Source organism: Chiloscyllium plagiosum, chromosome 19 (genome assembly GCF_004010195.1).
Source record: "Chiloscyllium plagiosum isolate BGI_BamShark_2017 chromosome 19, ASM401019v2, whole genome shotgun sequence".
Lineage (NCBI taxonomy): Eukaryota > Metazoa > Chordata > Chondrichthyes > Orectolobiformes > Hemiscylliidae > Chiloscyllium > Chiloscyllium plagiosum.
In genome coordinates this window covers 577,679-592,714 of record NC_057728.1, presented here as the reverse complement: position 1 = coordinate 592,714, position 15,036 = coordinate 577,679, and the positions used below count along the sequence as shown (strand labels likewise).

Sequence of the window (15,036 nt, the reverse complement as noted above, 5' to 3'; positions counted from 1 at the left end):
AGCCTTCAAGACTGAATACTAAGGCCGTTAATTTTAGAGCCTGAACACCTCCTTCCATGATCTTTACCTAACCCCACACTCCAAGCCCTGTCATCCCTTCGTCTCTTGGGATGTCCCTTGCTCGGGTTTTTGTTCCTAGCAAACCAAGCCATCTGTCTATACTGGAGGAGACTTAATCCTCCTGAAATTCTTTCACAGTGGAGGTCTTCCATGCTGAATCAGATAGGTGCCTCAAAACATCAACCAAAGGACCTTCAATCTGATGAACGTCCTTCAGGGAAGACAGCTGCTAAAATGAAACTTTTTTTTGCTGTATCCTGATTTTATGAGCCATGTTACTTCCATATGAAAATCCAAATACACTAGATCTACCAGTTTCTCTTTATCAACTCTATATTCTCAATATGTATTACCAACAATATATTCTCAAAAACGCACTAATATTCTCAAAGAACTCAAGTAAATTTATCAAACATAATTTGATCTATGTTCCCTTCAAACTAAAGAATGAGGAGTTATAATTTAGCAGTAGTATACTCTGTTACACCTCGGGCACGACCCATTTGGATTGTGTTGCAAAGGGGGCCTTCTTGATGTCTGTATGAATGCTCTAAAATGAGCATAGTTAGGATGCGAAAACAGGAAAAGAGCAGAGAACACTTCAGATATAGAATGGGCAAAGAGAAACAGAAAGATGAGATAATACATGGTGAACACATTGACCATCAAATAAAAACACTTGCCATAAAATTTCTAACAATACTCAGACTTTATTGATCTTTATCAAAACATTTTCTTCAGGGTATTTAAGATTTGCTCTTGACATATCCACATAGTATCGTTGCATCACTGAAACATCCCATTACTTGCAGATCGTATTAATATTCATCATGGAATGGATATTTAGGGTGGTCAATCAACCTGGGATGAAACAAAAAAAATGGAAGCAGCTAAACATGCTTAAAATGGGTCTTTCAGCTGAGACATGATTTTCCACTAGGGGCTAGGGAGGGGGAAAGAATGGGTCCAGAGCAAGACTAGATCAGGAGGAGATCTTCATCCACTCACCCAAGTACACAGAAAGGTTGGCAGACTAGACCTGATGATCTCTCCAACCATTGCTGGTAAAATGCAAGCAATGGGAACAGGCCTTCCAGTGATCAATTGGCACTAGCACATTAGGACTCTGGGAAGCACTGAGGATCAGAGAGACCTTGGTGTGCACGGCGATCAGTCTCTTATGTTATCTGGACAGGTGGATAAAGTGGTTAAGAAGGCATATGGGATACTTACCTTAATTGGCTGGGGCATAGATTTTAAGAGCAGGCAACTATATAAAATGTTGGTTAGACCACAGCTAGAGTATTGTGTGCAGTTCTGGAATCCACATTATAAGAGGGATGTGATAACACTGGAGCATGTGCAAAGGAGATTTACTGCAAAGGAGACTTTTAGTTATGAGGAGACATTGAACAGACTGGGGTTGCTTTCCTTAGAGCAGAGCAAACCGTGGTGGTGGTTATGGTGTTAGATTAGATTAGATGACTGAGATGCATTAAAATTACATAGAACATAGACAGTTACAGCGCAGTACAGGCCGTTTGGCTCTTGATGTTGCGCCGACCTGTGAAATTAATCTGATGCCCATCTAACCTACACTGTTCCATTATTATCCATATGTATGCCCAATGCCCATGTAATTGGCTTTAACATCGGCGAGGAGAAAGTGAGGTCTGCAGATGCTGGAGATCAGAGCTGAAAATGTGTTGCTGGAAAAGGGCTGGAGAAGGGCTTATGCCCGAAACGTCGATTCTCCTGTTCCCTGGATGCTGCCTGACTTGCTGCGCTTTTCCAGCAACACATTTTCAGCTTTAACATCGGCGAGTCTACTACTGTTGGAGGCAGTGCATTTTACGTCCCTACTACTCTGAGTTATGAAACTACCCCAATATCTGTCCTAAATCTATCACCTCTCAATTTAAAGCTACGTCCCCTCGTGCTAGCCATCACCATCCGAGGAAAAAAGCTTTCACTGTCCATCCTATCTAACCGTCTGATTATCTTGTATGTCTCAATTAAGTCGCCTCTCAACCTGCAGTTCCCACAGCCGCGCCTTGTAAGACCTTCCCTCCATACCCTAGTAAATCTCCCCTGAACACTTCCCAATGCTTCTACATCATTCCTACAATGTGGTGACCAAAACTGCATGCAATACTCCATGTGCGGCCTTACCACTGTCTTGTACAGCTGAAGCATGACCTTGTGGCTCCGAAAGTCAATCCCCCTACCAATAAACGCCAAGACACCATATGCCTTCTTAACAACTCTATCAACCTGGGTGGCAACTTTCAGGGATTCATGCACCTGGTCACCGAGATCTCTCTGCTCTTCTACACTTCCAAGAATTTTATCATTAGCCCAGTACTCTGCATTCCAGTTACTTCTTCTGAATTAAACTCCATTTGCCACTTCTCAGTCCAACTCTGCATCTTATCTCTGTCCCTCTGTAACCCACAACATTCTTCGGCACTACCTACAACTCTGTCTACCTTAATGTCATCTGCAAATTTACTAAGCCATCCTTCTACGCCCACATCCAGATCAAAATGACAAACAGCAGAGGCCTCAAAACACATCCTTGCAGCACACCACTGGTAACTGAGCTTCCCAGCAACTACCACCCTGTCTTCTTTCAGCTAGCCAATTTCTGATCCAAACCGCTAAATCACCTTCAATCCTGAAACTCTGTATTTTGTGCAATAGCCTACCGTGTGGAACCTTATCAAGTGCCTTACTGATGTCCATATACACCACATCAGCCGCTTTACCTTCATCCACCTATTTTGTCACCTTCTCAAAGAACTCAATGTTAGTAAGGCACGACCGACCCTTTACAAAACCGTGTTGACTATCCTTAATCAAATTATACCTGTCCAGATGATTATAAATCCTATCTCTAATAACCTTTGCCAACACCTTACCTACAACCAAAGAAAGGCTCACTGGCCTATAATTACCAGGGTTGTCTCTATTCCCCTCCTTAAACAAGGGAACAGTTGCTATCCTCCAGTCTTTCTGGCACTCCTCCTGTCGACAATGATAACATAAAGATCAAAGCCAAAGGCTCTGCTTCCCAGAGAATCCGAGGATAAATCCCATCTGGCCCAGGGGTCTTATCTATTTTCAGATCTTCCAAGATTGCTAAAACCTCCTCTTTGTCAACCTCAATTCCATCTAATCTTGTAGCCTGTATCTCTGTATTCTCACAAACATTGCTCTTTTCCAATGTGAATACTGATGAAAAATATTCATTAAGTGCTTCCCCATGTCCTCAGATTCCATACACAACTTTCCACTACTGTCTATGATTGGCCCTAATCTTACTCTAGTCATTCTTTTACTCCTGATGTACCTATAGAAGGCCTTAGGGTTGTCCTTGAACCTATCCGCAACAACCTTTCATATCCCATCCTGGCTCTTCTTAGCTCTCGCTTTAGATCCTTTCTGGCTAACTTATAACGCTCAAGCCCCATAACTGAGCCATCATGCCTTACCTTCACATAAGCTTTCTTCTTCCTCTTGACAAGAGCTTTAACTTTAGCAAACCATGGCTTTCTCCCTCAACTACTTCCTCCCTGCCTGACAGGTACATACTTATCAAGAACACGCAGTAGCTGTTCCTTGAATCAGCTCCACATTTCAATTGTACCCATCCCCTGAAGCTTCCTCCCACATCCTATGTACTCTAAATCTTGCCTAATTGCATCACAATTGCCTTTCCCCCAGTTATACCTCTTTCCCTGCGGCACATATCTATCCCTGCCCATTGCTATCTGAGGGGCATCGATAGGGCAAACTGGAATAAGCATTTGCTTTTAGCAGAGGGATTAAAATTCAGGGTTCACAGATTTAAGGTAAAGATCAGAAGGTTTAGAGGAGATGTGAGTGAAACCTCTTTCACCCAGTGGGTGGTGGGAATCTGGAATTCACTGCCTATAAGTGGAGGCAGAAACCTTCAAAAACATCTAAGTCAGTTCTTAGATATATACTTGTGATGGCAAAGCATGCAAGGTGACAGCTAAGTGCTGAAAAATGGGATTTGCACAGACTCAGTGGACTGATGGGGTTTTTCCCGTGCTGTAGACATCTATATCTATGACACCACTGGCAAAATGCCAAAAGTGGCAGACATTTCACTCATAGCCATCTCACCCAATTTATGTGCCCCAGATATGTCAGCCTACTCTCTGGGGCCCTATTAAACTCACAGCCAAAATATCACTCAGCAAACAGGTTTTCAAAATATTGAAAAAGTGTACATAATGGTGGTTATGTAGAAGGCTACTCTATTAGGTTCAGTTAGCAAATGTTTTTCAGTATTACAGTCTCTCATTCATTCATTTCTAGGATAAAGATGCTGGACAATGAAAGTAAAAAAATTAAATCAGGGATAGAATCATTTCATTTACTGATGCCAAATTAGGGGGAATATCTAATGCAGACTTCACATTTGTTTCAACTACTTTTGAGATTTTACAAGTATTACGTTCAAACCTAGTCAAGGACATCTATAATTTTGTGCAAAGTCAAGTTATGTGCAGAACATAATGAGCAGGATTGACTCTTAAAGATATTATTGCACCCAGAAACTACCGCAGAACTGGAATTTTTCGATACATTTGTTCATGAAATGCAAGCATTGCTGGTATTTATTACCCTGGAAAAGGTGGTGGCGAGCTGCAGTCCATGTGTGTGGGGTCAGGCACAGTGCTGCTAAGAAATTCCAGGATCTTCACATATTGACAATGACGTTTGTGGTGATGAAGCTTTAAGTCAGGATGGTGAGTGGATTGGAGAAGAACAGGTAGTGGTGCTCTGATGTATCTGCAGCCATGTCCTTCTAGAATGTAGGGGATACAGGTTTGGAAGCTACTGTTTAAAGGAGTGTTGGTGAGTTGCTGCAGTGCGTCTTGTGGCTGGTACACACTGCTGCTCAATACTGTGTGTTGATGGCGAAGGCAGTGAAGGTTGAAGATGGTAAATCCTGGAACAAGCCATTCAACTTGTGCACAGCAAGTTAACTATTGATTGAATTATTAAACAAACTGAAATCTACACATCAACATAAACTTTCAAGTTCAAAATGTTTAATAGAGAGACAACCTGAAAAAGTGCCATTAACATTATTTCACCTGTACCACCAGCAATAACTGAACTATATTAATTCTATAGTAGGGGTTCCTTATATTGAGGATCACATCATCGCAATTCGCTTCTGTATATTACTTACTGTTTCAAAGTTATGTATCGGCAGTTTTTGTTTATTCCATCAATAGCTTTCACTTCTTCAGCACTCAGCTGGAAATCAAAGATCTGTATTTGTCCAGAAAGAAATTCTTTCAGATTCATATTAGGAAATTGTTGGGTTTTCTTTACATTATCATAGAACAATCCTTGGACATTGCATTTCATTCACCAAGAAGTGATTCTATCATCAATCTCTAACAAAGTGGAGGCAATTGTGTAATGGCATTGTCACTAGGCTACTAATCCAGGGTGGTGAAAGTGAGGAGTGCAGATGCTGGAGATTAGAGTTGAGAGTGTGTTGCTGGAAAAGCACAGCAGGTCAGGCAGCATCCAAGGAGCAGGAGAGTCGACGTTTCAGGCAAAAGCCCTTCATCAGGAATGTGCTGATAGCTGATTGAACATCCTCGGATGTTGCCTGACCTGCTGTGCTTTTCCAGCACCACTCTCTCAATAGTAATCCAGAGACCCAAGATTAATGCTCTGGGACAATGGCTGGAGTAGGATTTGAACCAGTAATGAAATTTGAATCAATGAAAATCTGGAATTAAAAGCTAGTCTACAAGTAACCACATAACCATTCTTGTAAAGACCAATCCAGTTCACTAAAGGTGGTTTAGGAAGAGATATCTGCCATCCTTATTTGGTCTGACCTGCACGAGACACCAAACCCATAAGTGTGTTTGACTCTTAAAAGGGCCTGGCAAGCTATTGATTAGATTATTAGATTAGATTACAGTGTGGAAACAGGCCCTTCGGCCCAACAAGTCCACACTGACCCGCCGAACTTTGGTCTGTGGGAGGAAACCGGAGCACCCGGAGGAAACCCACGCAGACACGGGGAGAACGTGCAAACTCCACACAGTCAGTCGCCTGAGGCGGGAATTGAACCCGGGTCTCTGGCGCTGTGAGGCTAACCACTGTGCCACCGTGCCGCCCAGTTCAAGGATAATAGGGATGATTAATAAATGCTGCAGCAACACCCATATCCCATGGACAAACACATTTCTTACTGATTCTGTTGAAAACTGGGTTAAGATGATCCAGCACAGAAGGTAGTGAAGGGGCTATTTGCCCATGCCACCGTTATATAATTACACCTCTTTCCACAATATTGTAAATATTTTACTGTAAGAACTTATCTGCTTTATTTTGGAAAGTTACAATTGAATCAGTTTCACAACTGAAGTTTATCAAATCTTCACTATACTCAAAATTTTGGCATCCAGCTATAGTGTACATTGGTAACAATATGCCATCATTTATTACCCATTACCTTTCCAAATGCCTTACAAGGTTCCTTGCAATTGACAGTTGGCAAATTGGCTTGTGGTTGTTGGATTAATCCCTCTGATAGAGTTTGGAGTTGGTCTAACATTTACAATCTTCCTATCCTCTGACATCTCTCCCATAATCAAAGGAGACCGTGGGCCAGAGCATCTGCACCTTTTTGTTTTTACTTCTGTCTATTAAAGAGGATTTATCAAATCCAAACCGGCTGATTTTTCTACATTGAAGATAGAGACCCTATTAACCTTTACAGCCTATCAATATTCTTGCTTCTCCTGCTATACTGGAAGTCTCTTTTATTGTGAAGACCAATGTAAAGTACTCATATAGTACTTCAGTCATGCCTGTCGCTTAAACATACTGCTGTCTAATTTAGGTGTTATAAAAGACTTTTGGGTTCTCTCATATTAACTGTTAGTCTATTCTCGCACACTGCCTTGCCTCTTTTAATTACATTTTTAAATCTTGCACTACAACCAGGTAAGATGTATTGTAAACTTTACATTTTGTTAAGACTCCAGTTATGTCTCTATCAATCTTAACATCTGAAATTTAGCTTTTACATGCCTGTCCATGAACCACAAGACTCTGTATCTATGCACTGGAAATAACCACTTATTGAAGATTGGTTAATAACTGACAAGTGTTTGATTCCAATACACCCAAGTTCTATCTCTCCCAGTTTATGAAAGTGAAACCTATCCATCTCCACTATGGCAATACTCTCCTTGTCTCAATCTCCATGCTCCATGAAACTAGTCAATTAGTGAGTTAATCACCATCATAATCTATCATATTATGCTCATCTTCCTGTTCACTAAAGCCTCAAATTTAAAATTGTTGCCCTGGCGTTCAAATACCATCTCCTTCCTTCCTTCTTCCTTTCAAAGAACTTGCATTCCAACAACTCTCAGTTCATACATTCTCCCTTCCCTTCAGTGCATGATGGCCATGCTTTCAGAAAGTAAGAACTTAAATTCTGGAGTTCCCTCTCCAAAACTCTCCTTCCTCCTCAAAGATCTTTCTTAAAATGTATCTTTATATTCTCTCTGATATTGCTTTAATTGGTTTGGCTCCATTATTTTAGTCTGTTAACAATCCTGTTGTAACACTTAAGACTATTAAATGCTATAGTTAAATCTAAAAATGAAAAGCTGCAAAACAGTCAAGCTCCTAATTATTTATAGAGGATCCCTCTGTTGCACGTTGAATGTCTCGAGATTCTCACTTGCCCCTCCCCAGTTAAAGGTGCTACATAAATCCAAGTTCATATTGGAGATCAACAAGCCGGAGAGTTTGTACATAGATTCCAAACCAGCTGGTCAGGTAGAAACTAATAAATGTAGCTTTTACAGTTTTTGAAAAGATTTGTAGCTTGGGTTGTGGATGAGATCATGGATTTGTTCGCCGAGCTGGTGTGGTCTTCTGCAGATGTTTTGTCACCTTGCTAGGTGACATCATCAGTGTGTCTTCAATAAAGTGTTGGCGGTCTATCCCACCTGGTGTTCATGTCCCTCTGCTTTTTTTTGTAGTTCCGGTTCTGTGTCTGAGTGGTTTGTATCTGGGGTACAGTTCAAGGTGTTTATTCCTGAGTTCTAGTTGGAGTGCCAAGCTTCAAGTAATTTCGTTGCGTGCCTTTGTTTAGTCTGTGCTATGATGGTTACATTGTCCCAGTTGAATTTGTGCCCTTTGTTGACTGTGTGGTTGGAAATGAGAGAGTATTGGTCCTGTCAGGCAGTGGGGAGTTAATATGTGTGCACTCGTATGGTCAGTTTTCGTCCTGTTTGTCCGATGTAGTATTTTTCCCAGTCCTTGCAAGATATCTTGTAAATAACATTCGTCCTGTTGGATGTGGGTGTCAGGTCTTTAACTTTTGTGAGGAGCTGGTGAACAGTATTTGCTGGTTTATGGGCCACTAAGATTCTTAGTGGTCTGAGTAATCAGGTAGTCATTTCTGATATTTCTTCAATGTATGGTATGGTCACCCTCATATCTGGTTGTATAGTGTTTTCCTCTTTCGGTTTGTTGCTTAAGTATCCGAGGGTAGTGCTCTTGGGGTACCCGTTTTGTTTAAATCCAAACAAGCAAGACCACATTGCAGCAACCCAGAACTTCAGAAGGCAGAACAGGAAGACCTATTCAAGGGATTTAAACAAAACAGATATTGCAACAGCACTACCCTCCAATATTCATGCAACCTAAAGAAGAAAACACAACATGATCAGACATGATAGTGACTATACCATACATCAAAGAAATATCAGAAATGGCTACCTGATTACTCAGACCTTTAGGAATCTTAGTGGCCCATTAAATCAGTAAATACCGTTCACCAGCTCGTCACAAAGGTTAAAGACCGGACACCAACATCCAACAGGATGAACATTATTTATGAGATACCCTGCAAGGACTGGGAAAAAAATACAGTGCATAGGACAAATAGGAAGAAAACTGACCATATGAGTGCATGAACATCAACTCCCCACTGCCAGACACGACCAATACTCTCTCATTTCTAACCACACAGACCATGAAGGACACAAATACAACTGGGACAATGTAACCATCAAAGCACAGACTAAACAAAGGCACGCAACAGAATTCCTTAAAGTCTGACACTCCAACCAGAACTCAGCAATAAACACCTTGAACTGGATCCCATATACAAACCACTCAGACACAGAACCAGAAATACCAAAAGAACAGAGAGATATAAATACCAGGTGGGAAAGACCACCAACACTTTATCGAAGACACACTGATGATGTCACCTAGTGAGGTGACAAAACGTCTGCAGAAAACCACACCAGCTTGATGAATGAAGCTATGACCTTACTTTGTGGAGAGAGTGCAGTAGACCCCCTCCCAACACACTGAGAGTGACAGAGATTCTCTTTTTAGATATGCACAAAGATAATTAATATCCAATACCTGTTTCTCTGAACCTTAAAAACATTAACAAAGTGATCAACCAGAGATTAACAAGTCAGGCCTGTAATTTGTGAGTCTACAATAACAGATGCTGCCCTTGGCTACGTTCAGACTAATAAAAGTGCACTGAACCCTCTTGTGGTGCAGTGGCAATGTCACTATCCCTGAACTGAGAGACCTGGGTTCAAGTCCCACCTGCTCTAAAGGTGAGTAATAACATCTCTGAACTGGTGGATTAGGAAAAATATGACTGCATGCTTTGCAATACAAAATTTACAAGGCTCACCTTGCTGGAAATCAGGTACACTCGTGCAAAACAACTAAAAGAACAAGTATCTATTCGAGGAATGTTTTACCTCTTTGTTCTGCTTCATCCGTCCAAGATTGAAACTCTTTGGAATAACGACAATGTCACGCTGTATCTGATAACGGAGAGTTATTTGAGCTGCTGTTTTGTTGTGTTTCTCACCAATTTTTCTCAGCTCAGGATCATTCAAAACAATGGGATTATTTGGGTCGAACCTGCATTGGAAATGAGGAAGAGGCACTACAAGATCCAAGAACTTCCCAAAACTCCACTCTCCTTCAAATATACAGCCGATATCTGGGATGGTCTTTCATCTGATTTCTTTTGTTGCAAATGAAAATAAACTCAAAGGTAAAACACTCCTATGAAAGTGGTCCTGAGTAACTTAAACCAGAAAGCCTCAGGATGCTGTTGGATGAGCAGATTAGACATGGTATCTTAGGGGTTTAGGTTGAGGTGAGCGTGGTGGAGGTGGAGGTGGGGAATGGTTTCAGTTTTGTTAATATGTTTTATGTTTTAAATGCTACTGGATTGACAAGAGAGAATTAGAAAATAAACTCAGGTTTCATTTCCTGGCACAGGCTGAAGACATGCATTTGATTCAGTGATGGATGCCCTTTGTGAGGTGATAACCTGCCCATATTCATCGCCTTGACACACTCAGTCACTCAGATGTGGTATTGGTACAAGTGTCCCTAATTTCTCAGAAAAAACTCAATAATGCACAGCTTCTCATATAATAATTTACATCTTGCCACCGCGAGGCGATTTGAGAGAGTAAAGCTTCCCAGAGTCAGGATATACTGAGCTAGTTAAAAATCACACAACACCACGTTATAATCCAACAGGTTTATTTGGAAGCACTAGTTGCTTCTTCATCAGGAACTGTGTCACAATTTAGAGCAAAAGATTACAGTGTCATGCAACTGAAATGACATTTTTAGACTGGGTTGCAGTGTACAGTATAGTGGGGTCACCTGTAGTGTGACATGAACCCAAGATCCCAGTTGAGGCCATCCTCATGAGTACTGAACTTGGCTGTCAACCTCTCTACATGTGGCTACTCCACATCATGTACTGAGATATGCACTCTCTCAAGCAGCTTGCACAAATTGCATTTGACCAAGTGTTCATTGTGGGGAGTTTCATGGAGAATTCCTTTTTGAGAGCCATTATTTATGAGATACCCTGCAAGGGCTGGGAAAAACACTGCATAGGACAAACAGGAAGAAAACTGACCATATGAGTGCATGTACATCAACTCCCCACTGCCAGACACAACCAATACTTTTTCATATCCAACCACACAGACAACGAAGGACACAAATTCAACTGGGACAATATAACCATCATAGCACAGACAAAACACAGACATGCGACAGATTCCTTGAAGCCTGGAACTCCAACCAGAACTCAACAATAAACACCTTGAACTGGACCCCATATACAAACCGCTCAGACACAGAACCAGAAATACCAAAAGAAGAGATATAAATACCAGGTGGGATAGACCATCAACACTTTAGATTACATTACTTACAGTATGGAAACAGGCCCTTCGGCCCAACAAGTCCATACCGACCCGCCAAAGCGCAACCTACCCAGACCCATTCCCCTACATTTACCCCTTCACTTAACACTACGGGCAATTTAGCATGGCCAATTCACCTAACCTGCACATCTTTGGACTGTGGGAGGAAACCGGAGCACCCGGAGGAAACCCACGCAGACACGGGGAGATTGTGCAAACTCCACACAGACAGTTGCCTGAGGCGGGAATTGAACCTGGGACCCTGGTGCAGTGAGGCAGCAGTGCTAACCACTGTGCCACCGTGCCACCCCACTGTGCCACCGTGCTGCTTTATTGAAGACATACTGATGATGTCACCTAGCGAGGCAACAAAATATTTGCAGAAAACCACACAAGCTCAGCGAATGAAGCTACGACCTTACTTTGTGGCGAGAGTGCAGTAGTCCCCCTCCCAACACATTCAGAGTGACAGAGATTCTCTTTATAGATATGCTCAAAGACAATTAATATCCACTACCTGTTTCTCTGAACCATAAAGGCATTAACAAAGTGATCAACCAGAGATTAACAAGTCAGGCCTGTAATTTGTGAGTCTTCCATAACTGATGCTGCCCTTGGCTACATTCAGACTAATAAAAGTGCACTGAGCTCTCTTGTGGTGCAGTGGTAATCCCTGAACTGAGAGACCTGGGTTCAAGTTCCACCTGCTCTAAAGGTGAGTAATAACATCTCTGAACTGGTGGATTAGGAAAAATAGGCTAACTTAAGAAAATTTACACTGATTTGGCTGCATGCTTTGTAAGACAAAACTTGCAAGGCTCACCTCGCTGGAAATCAGGTGCACTCATGCGAAAAGAACAAGCATCTATTTGATGAACGTTTACCTCTTTGTGCTGCTTCACCCATCTAAGATTGAAACTCTTTGGAATAACGATAATGTCACACTGTATCTGATAACGAAGGGCAATTTGAGCTGCTGGTTTGTTGTATTTCTCACCAATTTTTCTCAGCTCAAGATCATTCAAAGGATAGGATTATTTGGGTCGAACCTGCATTGGAAATGGGAGGGGGCACTACAAGATCCAAGAACTTCCCAAAGCTCCCCTCTCCTTCAAATATACAGTCAATATCTGGGATGGTCTTTCATGTGATTTTTTTTCTGCAAATGAAAATAAACTCAAAGATAAAATGCTCCTATGAAAGTGGCTCTGAGTAAGTTAAACCACAAATTATCAGTTAGGATTCTGGTGAGTGAGATTAGACATGGTGTCTTTGGAGTTTGGGTTAAAGTGAGCATGGTGGAGGTGGGGTGGGTGGTTTGGTTTGCTATTTTGTTAATATGTTTTATGTTTTAAATGCTACTGGATTGACAAGAGACAATTAGAAAATAAAATCAGGTTTCATTTCCTGATGAAGACTGAAGACATGCATTTGATTCAGTTATGGATGCCCTTTCTGAGGTGATAATCTGCCAATATTCATTGCCTCGAGACACTCAGTCACTCAGATGTGGTATTGGTACCAGTGCCCCTACTTGCTCAGAAAAAACTCAATAATGTGCAGCTTCTCAAATAATAATTTACATCTTGCGAGGCAATTTGACAGAGCAAAGATTCCCAGAGTCAGGATATACTGAAATATGTACTCTCTCGAGTAACTCGCACAAGTTGAATTTGACAAAGTGTTCCATGGAGAATTCTCCTCTGTGAGCCTGAGTGAGATCCCTCACAATTTTACACTGCTCACCTTATTATGTATGCATCATGTACTAACTTGCTCTCACCAGCAATGAGTAAAGTATTTAACACGTTGTGTCATTTAAATACTGTATTCCGGTGGTATTTTAAACAGTTCAATTGCTGCCAACCAAATATCTCCTTTCACTGTTCCAGCAAGTTGGCATGCTGATTTTCTGACAGGGACCTGGAGATCCTGGTGGAGAAGACAGTGATTCTCTTTCCTCATGACCACTAGAGAAGACCACAGTACCAGACCTTGCCAATATCCTGAAGAATGACCAACAACACCACAAGCGTACTGATCTTCTGTGCTCCGCCAGGGTATCTTGCACCATTTGTCTCTGCTACCTCAGACTCATTAACTGTTACTATACACAACCCAAACCAAGGCTCATGGTCTACCATTCCCAGTATTACCTGCAACATCATCCCTCATGCACTTTTACCCACCACAACTCCCCTAAATGACTAACCCTCCTTGGCAGAGGAGCTACAGAAAAGGAAGTTGCTGCTCAGACAATCTAGAGGTGCCCAGGCCCTTCACTTTCACTCCATCTTCTATCCCCAATCCATTGGGAGTTCAAGCTGGGGAAGGTGAACATACTTTTGTACAGGACACACTCTGCATGCCTGAGACCTTTAGACAAAAGAACCTAGCGGTCACACATCCATACATCTAAGGCTAGTAGGCTGCATTATAGGCCAGGCTACCCCCACATTAGTTGTGCACTCCACAATTGCACGGAGACATGGTTTTTCTACATTACTCGTGGCATGTGAGCAACATTGGCAGGCCAGCATTTATTGCCCATCCCTACTTGCCCTTGAGAAGGTGATGGTGAGCTGCCTTTTGAACCGTTGCGGTCCACCTGCTGTAGATTGACATGCAATGCCCTGAGGAAGGAAATTTCAGGATTTTGACCCCACGATAGTGAACAGCAATACATTTCCAAGACAGGATGGTGAGTGGTTTGGAAGAGAACTTGGTTATGCTTCCCTTGTCCTTCTAGATGGTATCAGCGCTGTCTAAGGATCTTTGGTAAATTTCTACCCTGCATTTTATAGATAGTACATACTGCTGCTACTGAGTGTTGGTGGTGAAGGCAGTGGACACTTGTGGATGTGGTGCCAGTTAAGAGGGCTGCTTTGTCCTGGATGGTATTAAGCTTCTCAAGAGCCGTTGCAGCTGCACCCATCCAGGCAAGTAGGGAGTATTCCATCACACTCTTGACTTTGCCTTGTTGATGATGGGACAGGCTTTGGAGAGTCAGGATGTGAGCTAGTTGCCGCATTACCCCATGTCTCCTATGCTCCTTTGCCTCCCATCCTTGTATGTTGATTATCCTGCTCTCTGGATTTCACAATTATTACCCTCTCTGTATCCCAGCATGCTGTCTCCAGTACCCACAGCTGATTTCAATAGTGCCCACTTCAACAGTGGCCCACAAAAATTGACCTTGATTTTCAGTGAGGAACTTCTACACCGACCACCACGAACCAACTTGGAAAATCAGCCCTTTCTCACAAGTGCCCAGACCCCTGGCTGTTCTCAGCGCAGCTTCCTGTCTGATCTACCACTAATCCTGGGCTGGATAAGCTGGACCTGCAGGATTGGCATGGCCTACTCTCCAGACCTCCTAACCCTGGATACCCAGACCAGGAATAGGCCAGGACAATTGCAGTCAGGTCAACATAATTGAGTGAGAGTCAAGAACTCAGACTCTCATCGTCGACATAAATTTTAGCTCTTTCCCAAACTCAAAAGTCGGTTTGGCCTTTCTGATGGTCAGTGTCTCGATACCTAACTGTGTGCGTTAGCATCTCACTAAAAACACAACTCACTGCAACTAAATCAGCCTTCCCAATGAATTTTGTCCCAATGAGAAAACGGTGGCTTCAGATATTTGACTGTTTCTCAAAGGCATGTACTTGGC

The 15,036-nt window shown here is 42.2% G+C and overlaps 1 protein-coding gene across 1 annotated transcript in view; it reads right to left on the bottom strand.

The window, feature by feature from the left end:
• Positions 1-750: 750 nt before the first annotated feature.
• Positions 751-15,036, bottom strand: part of LOC122559456 (prostaglandin F synthase 1-like) — a 51,540-nt gene continuing 37,254 nt past the window's right edge. The window contains exons 7-9 of the mRNA XM_043708910.1: positions 9,882-10,047; positions 5,291-5,373; positions 751-921 (exon numbers count right to left, since the gene is read on the bottom strand). Of these exons, the coding sequence (XP_043564845.1) occupies positions 879-921; positions 5,291-5,373; positions 9,882-10,047 (292 nt within the window). The 3' untranslated portion in view covers positions 751-878. The remainder of the gene's footprint in view (positions 922-5,290; positions 5,374-9,881; positions 10,048-15,036) is intronic.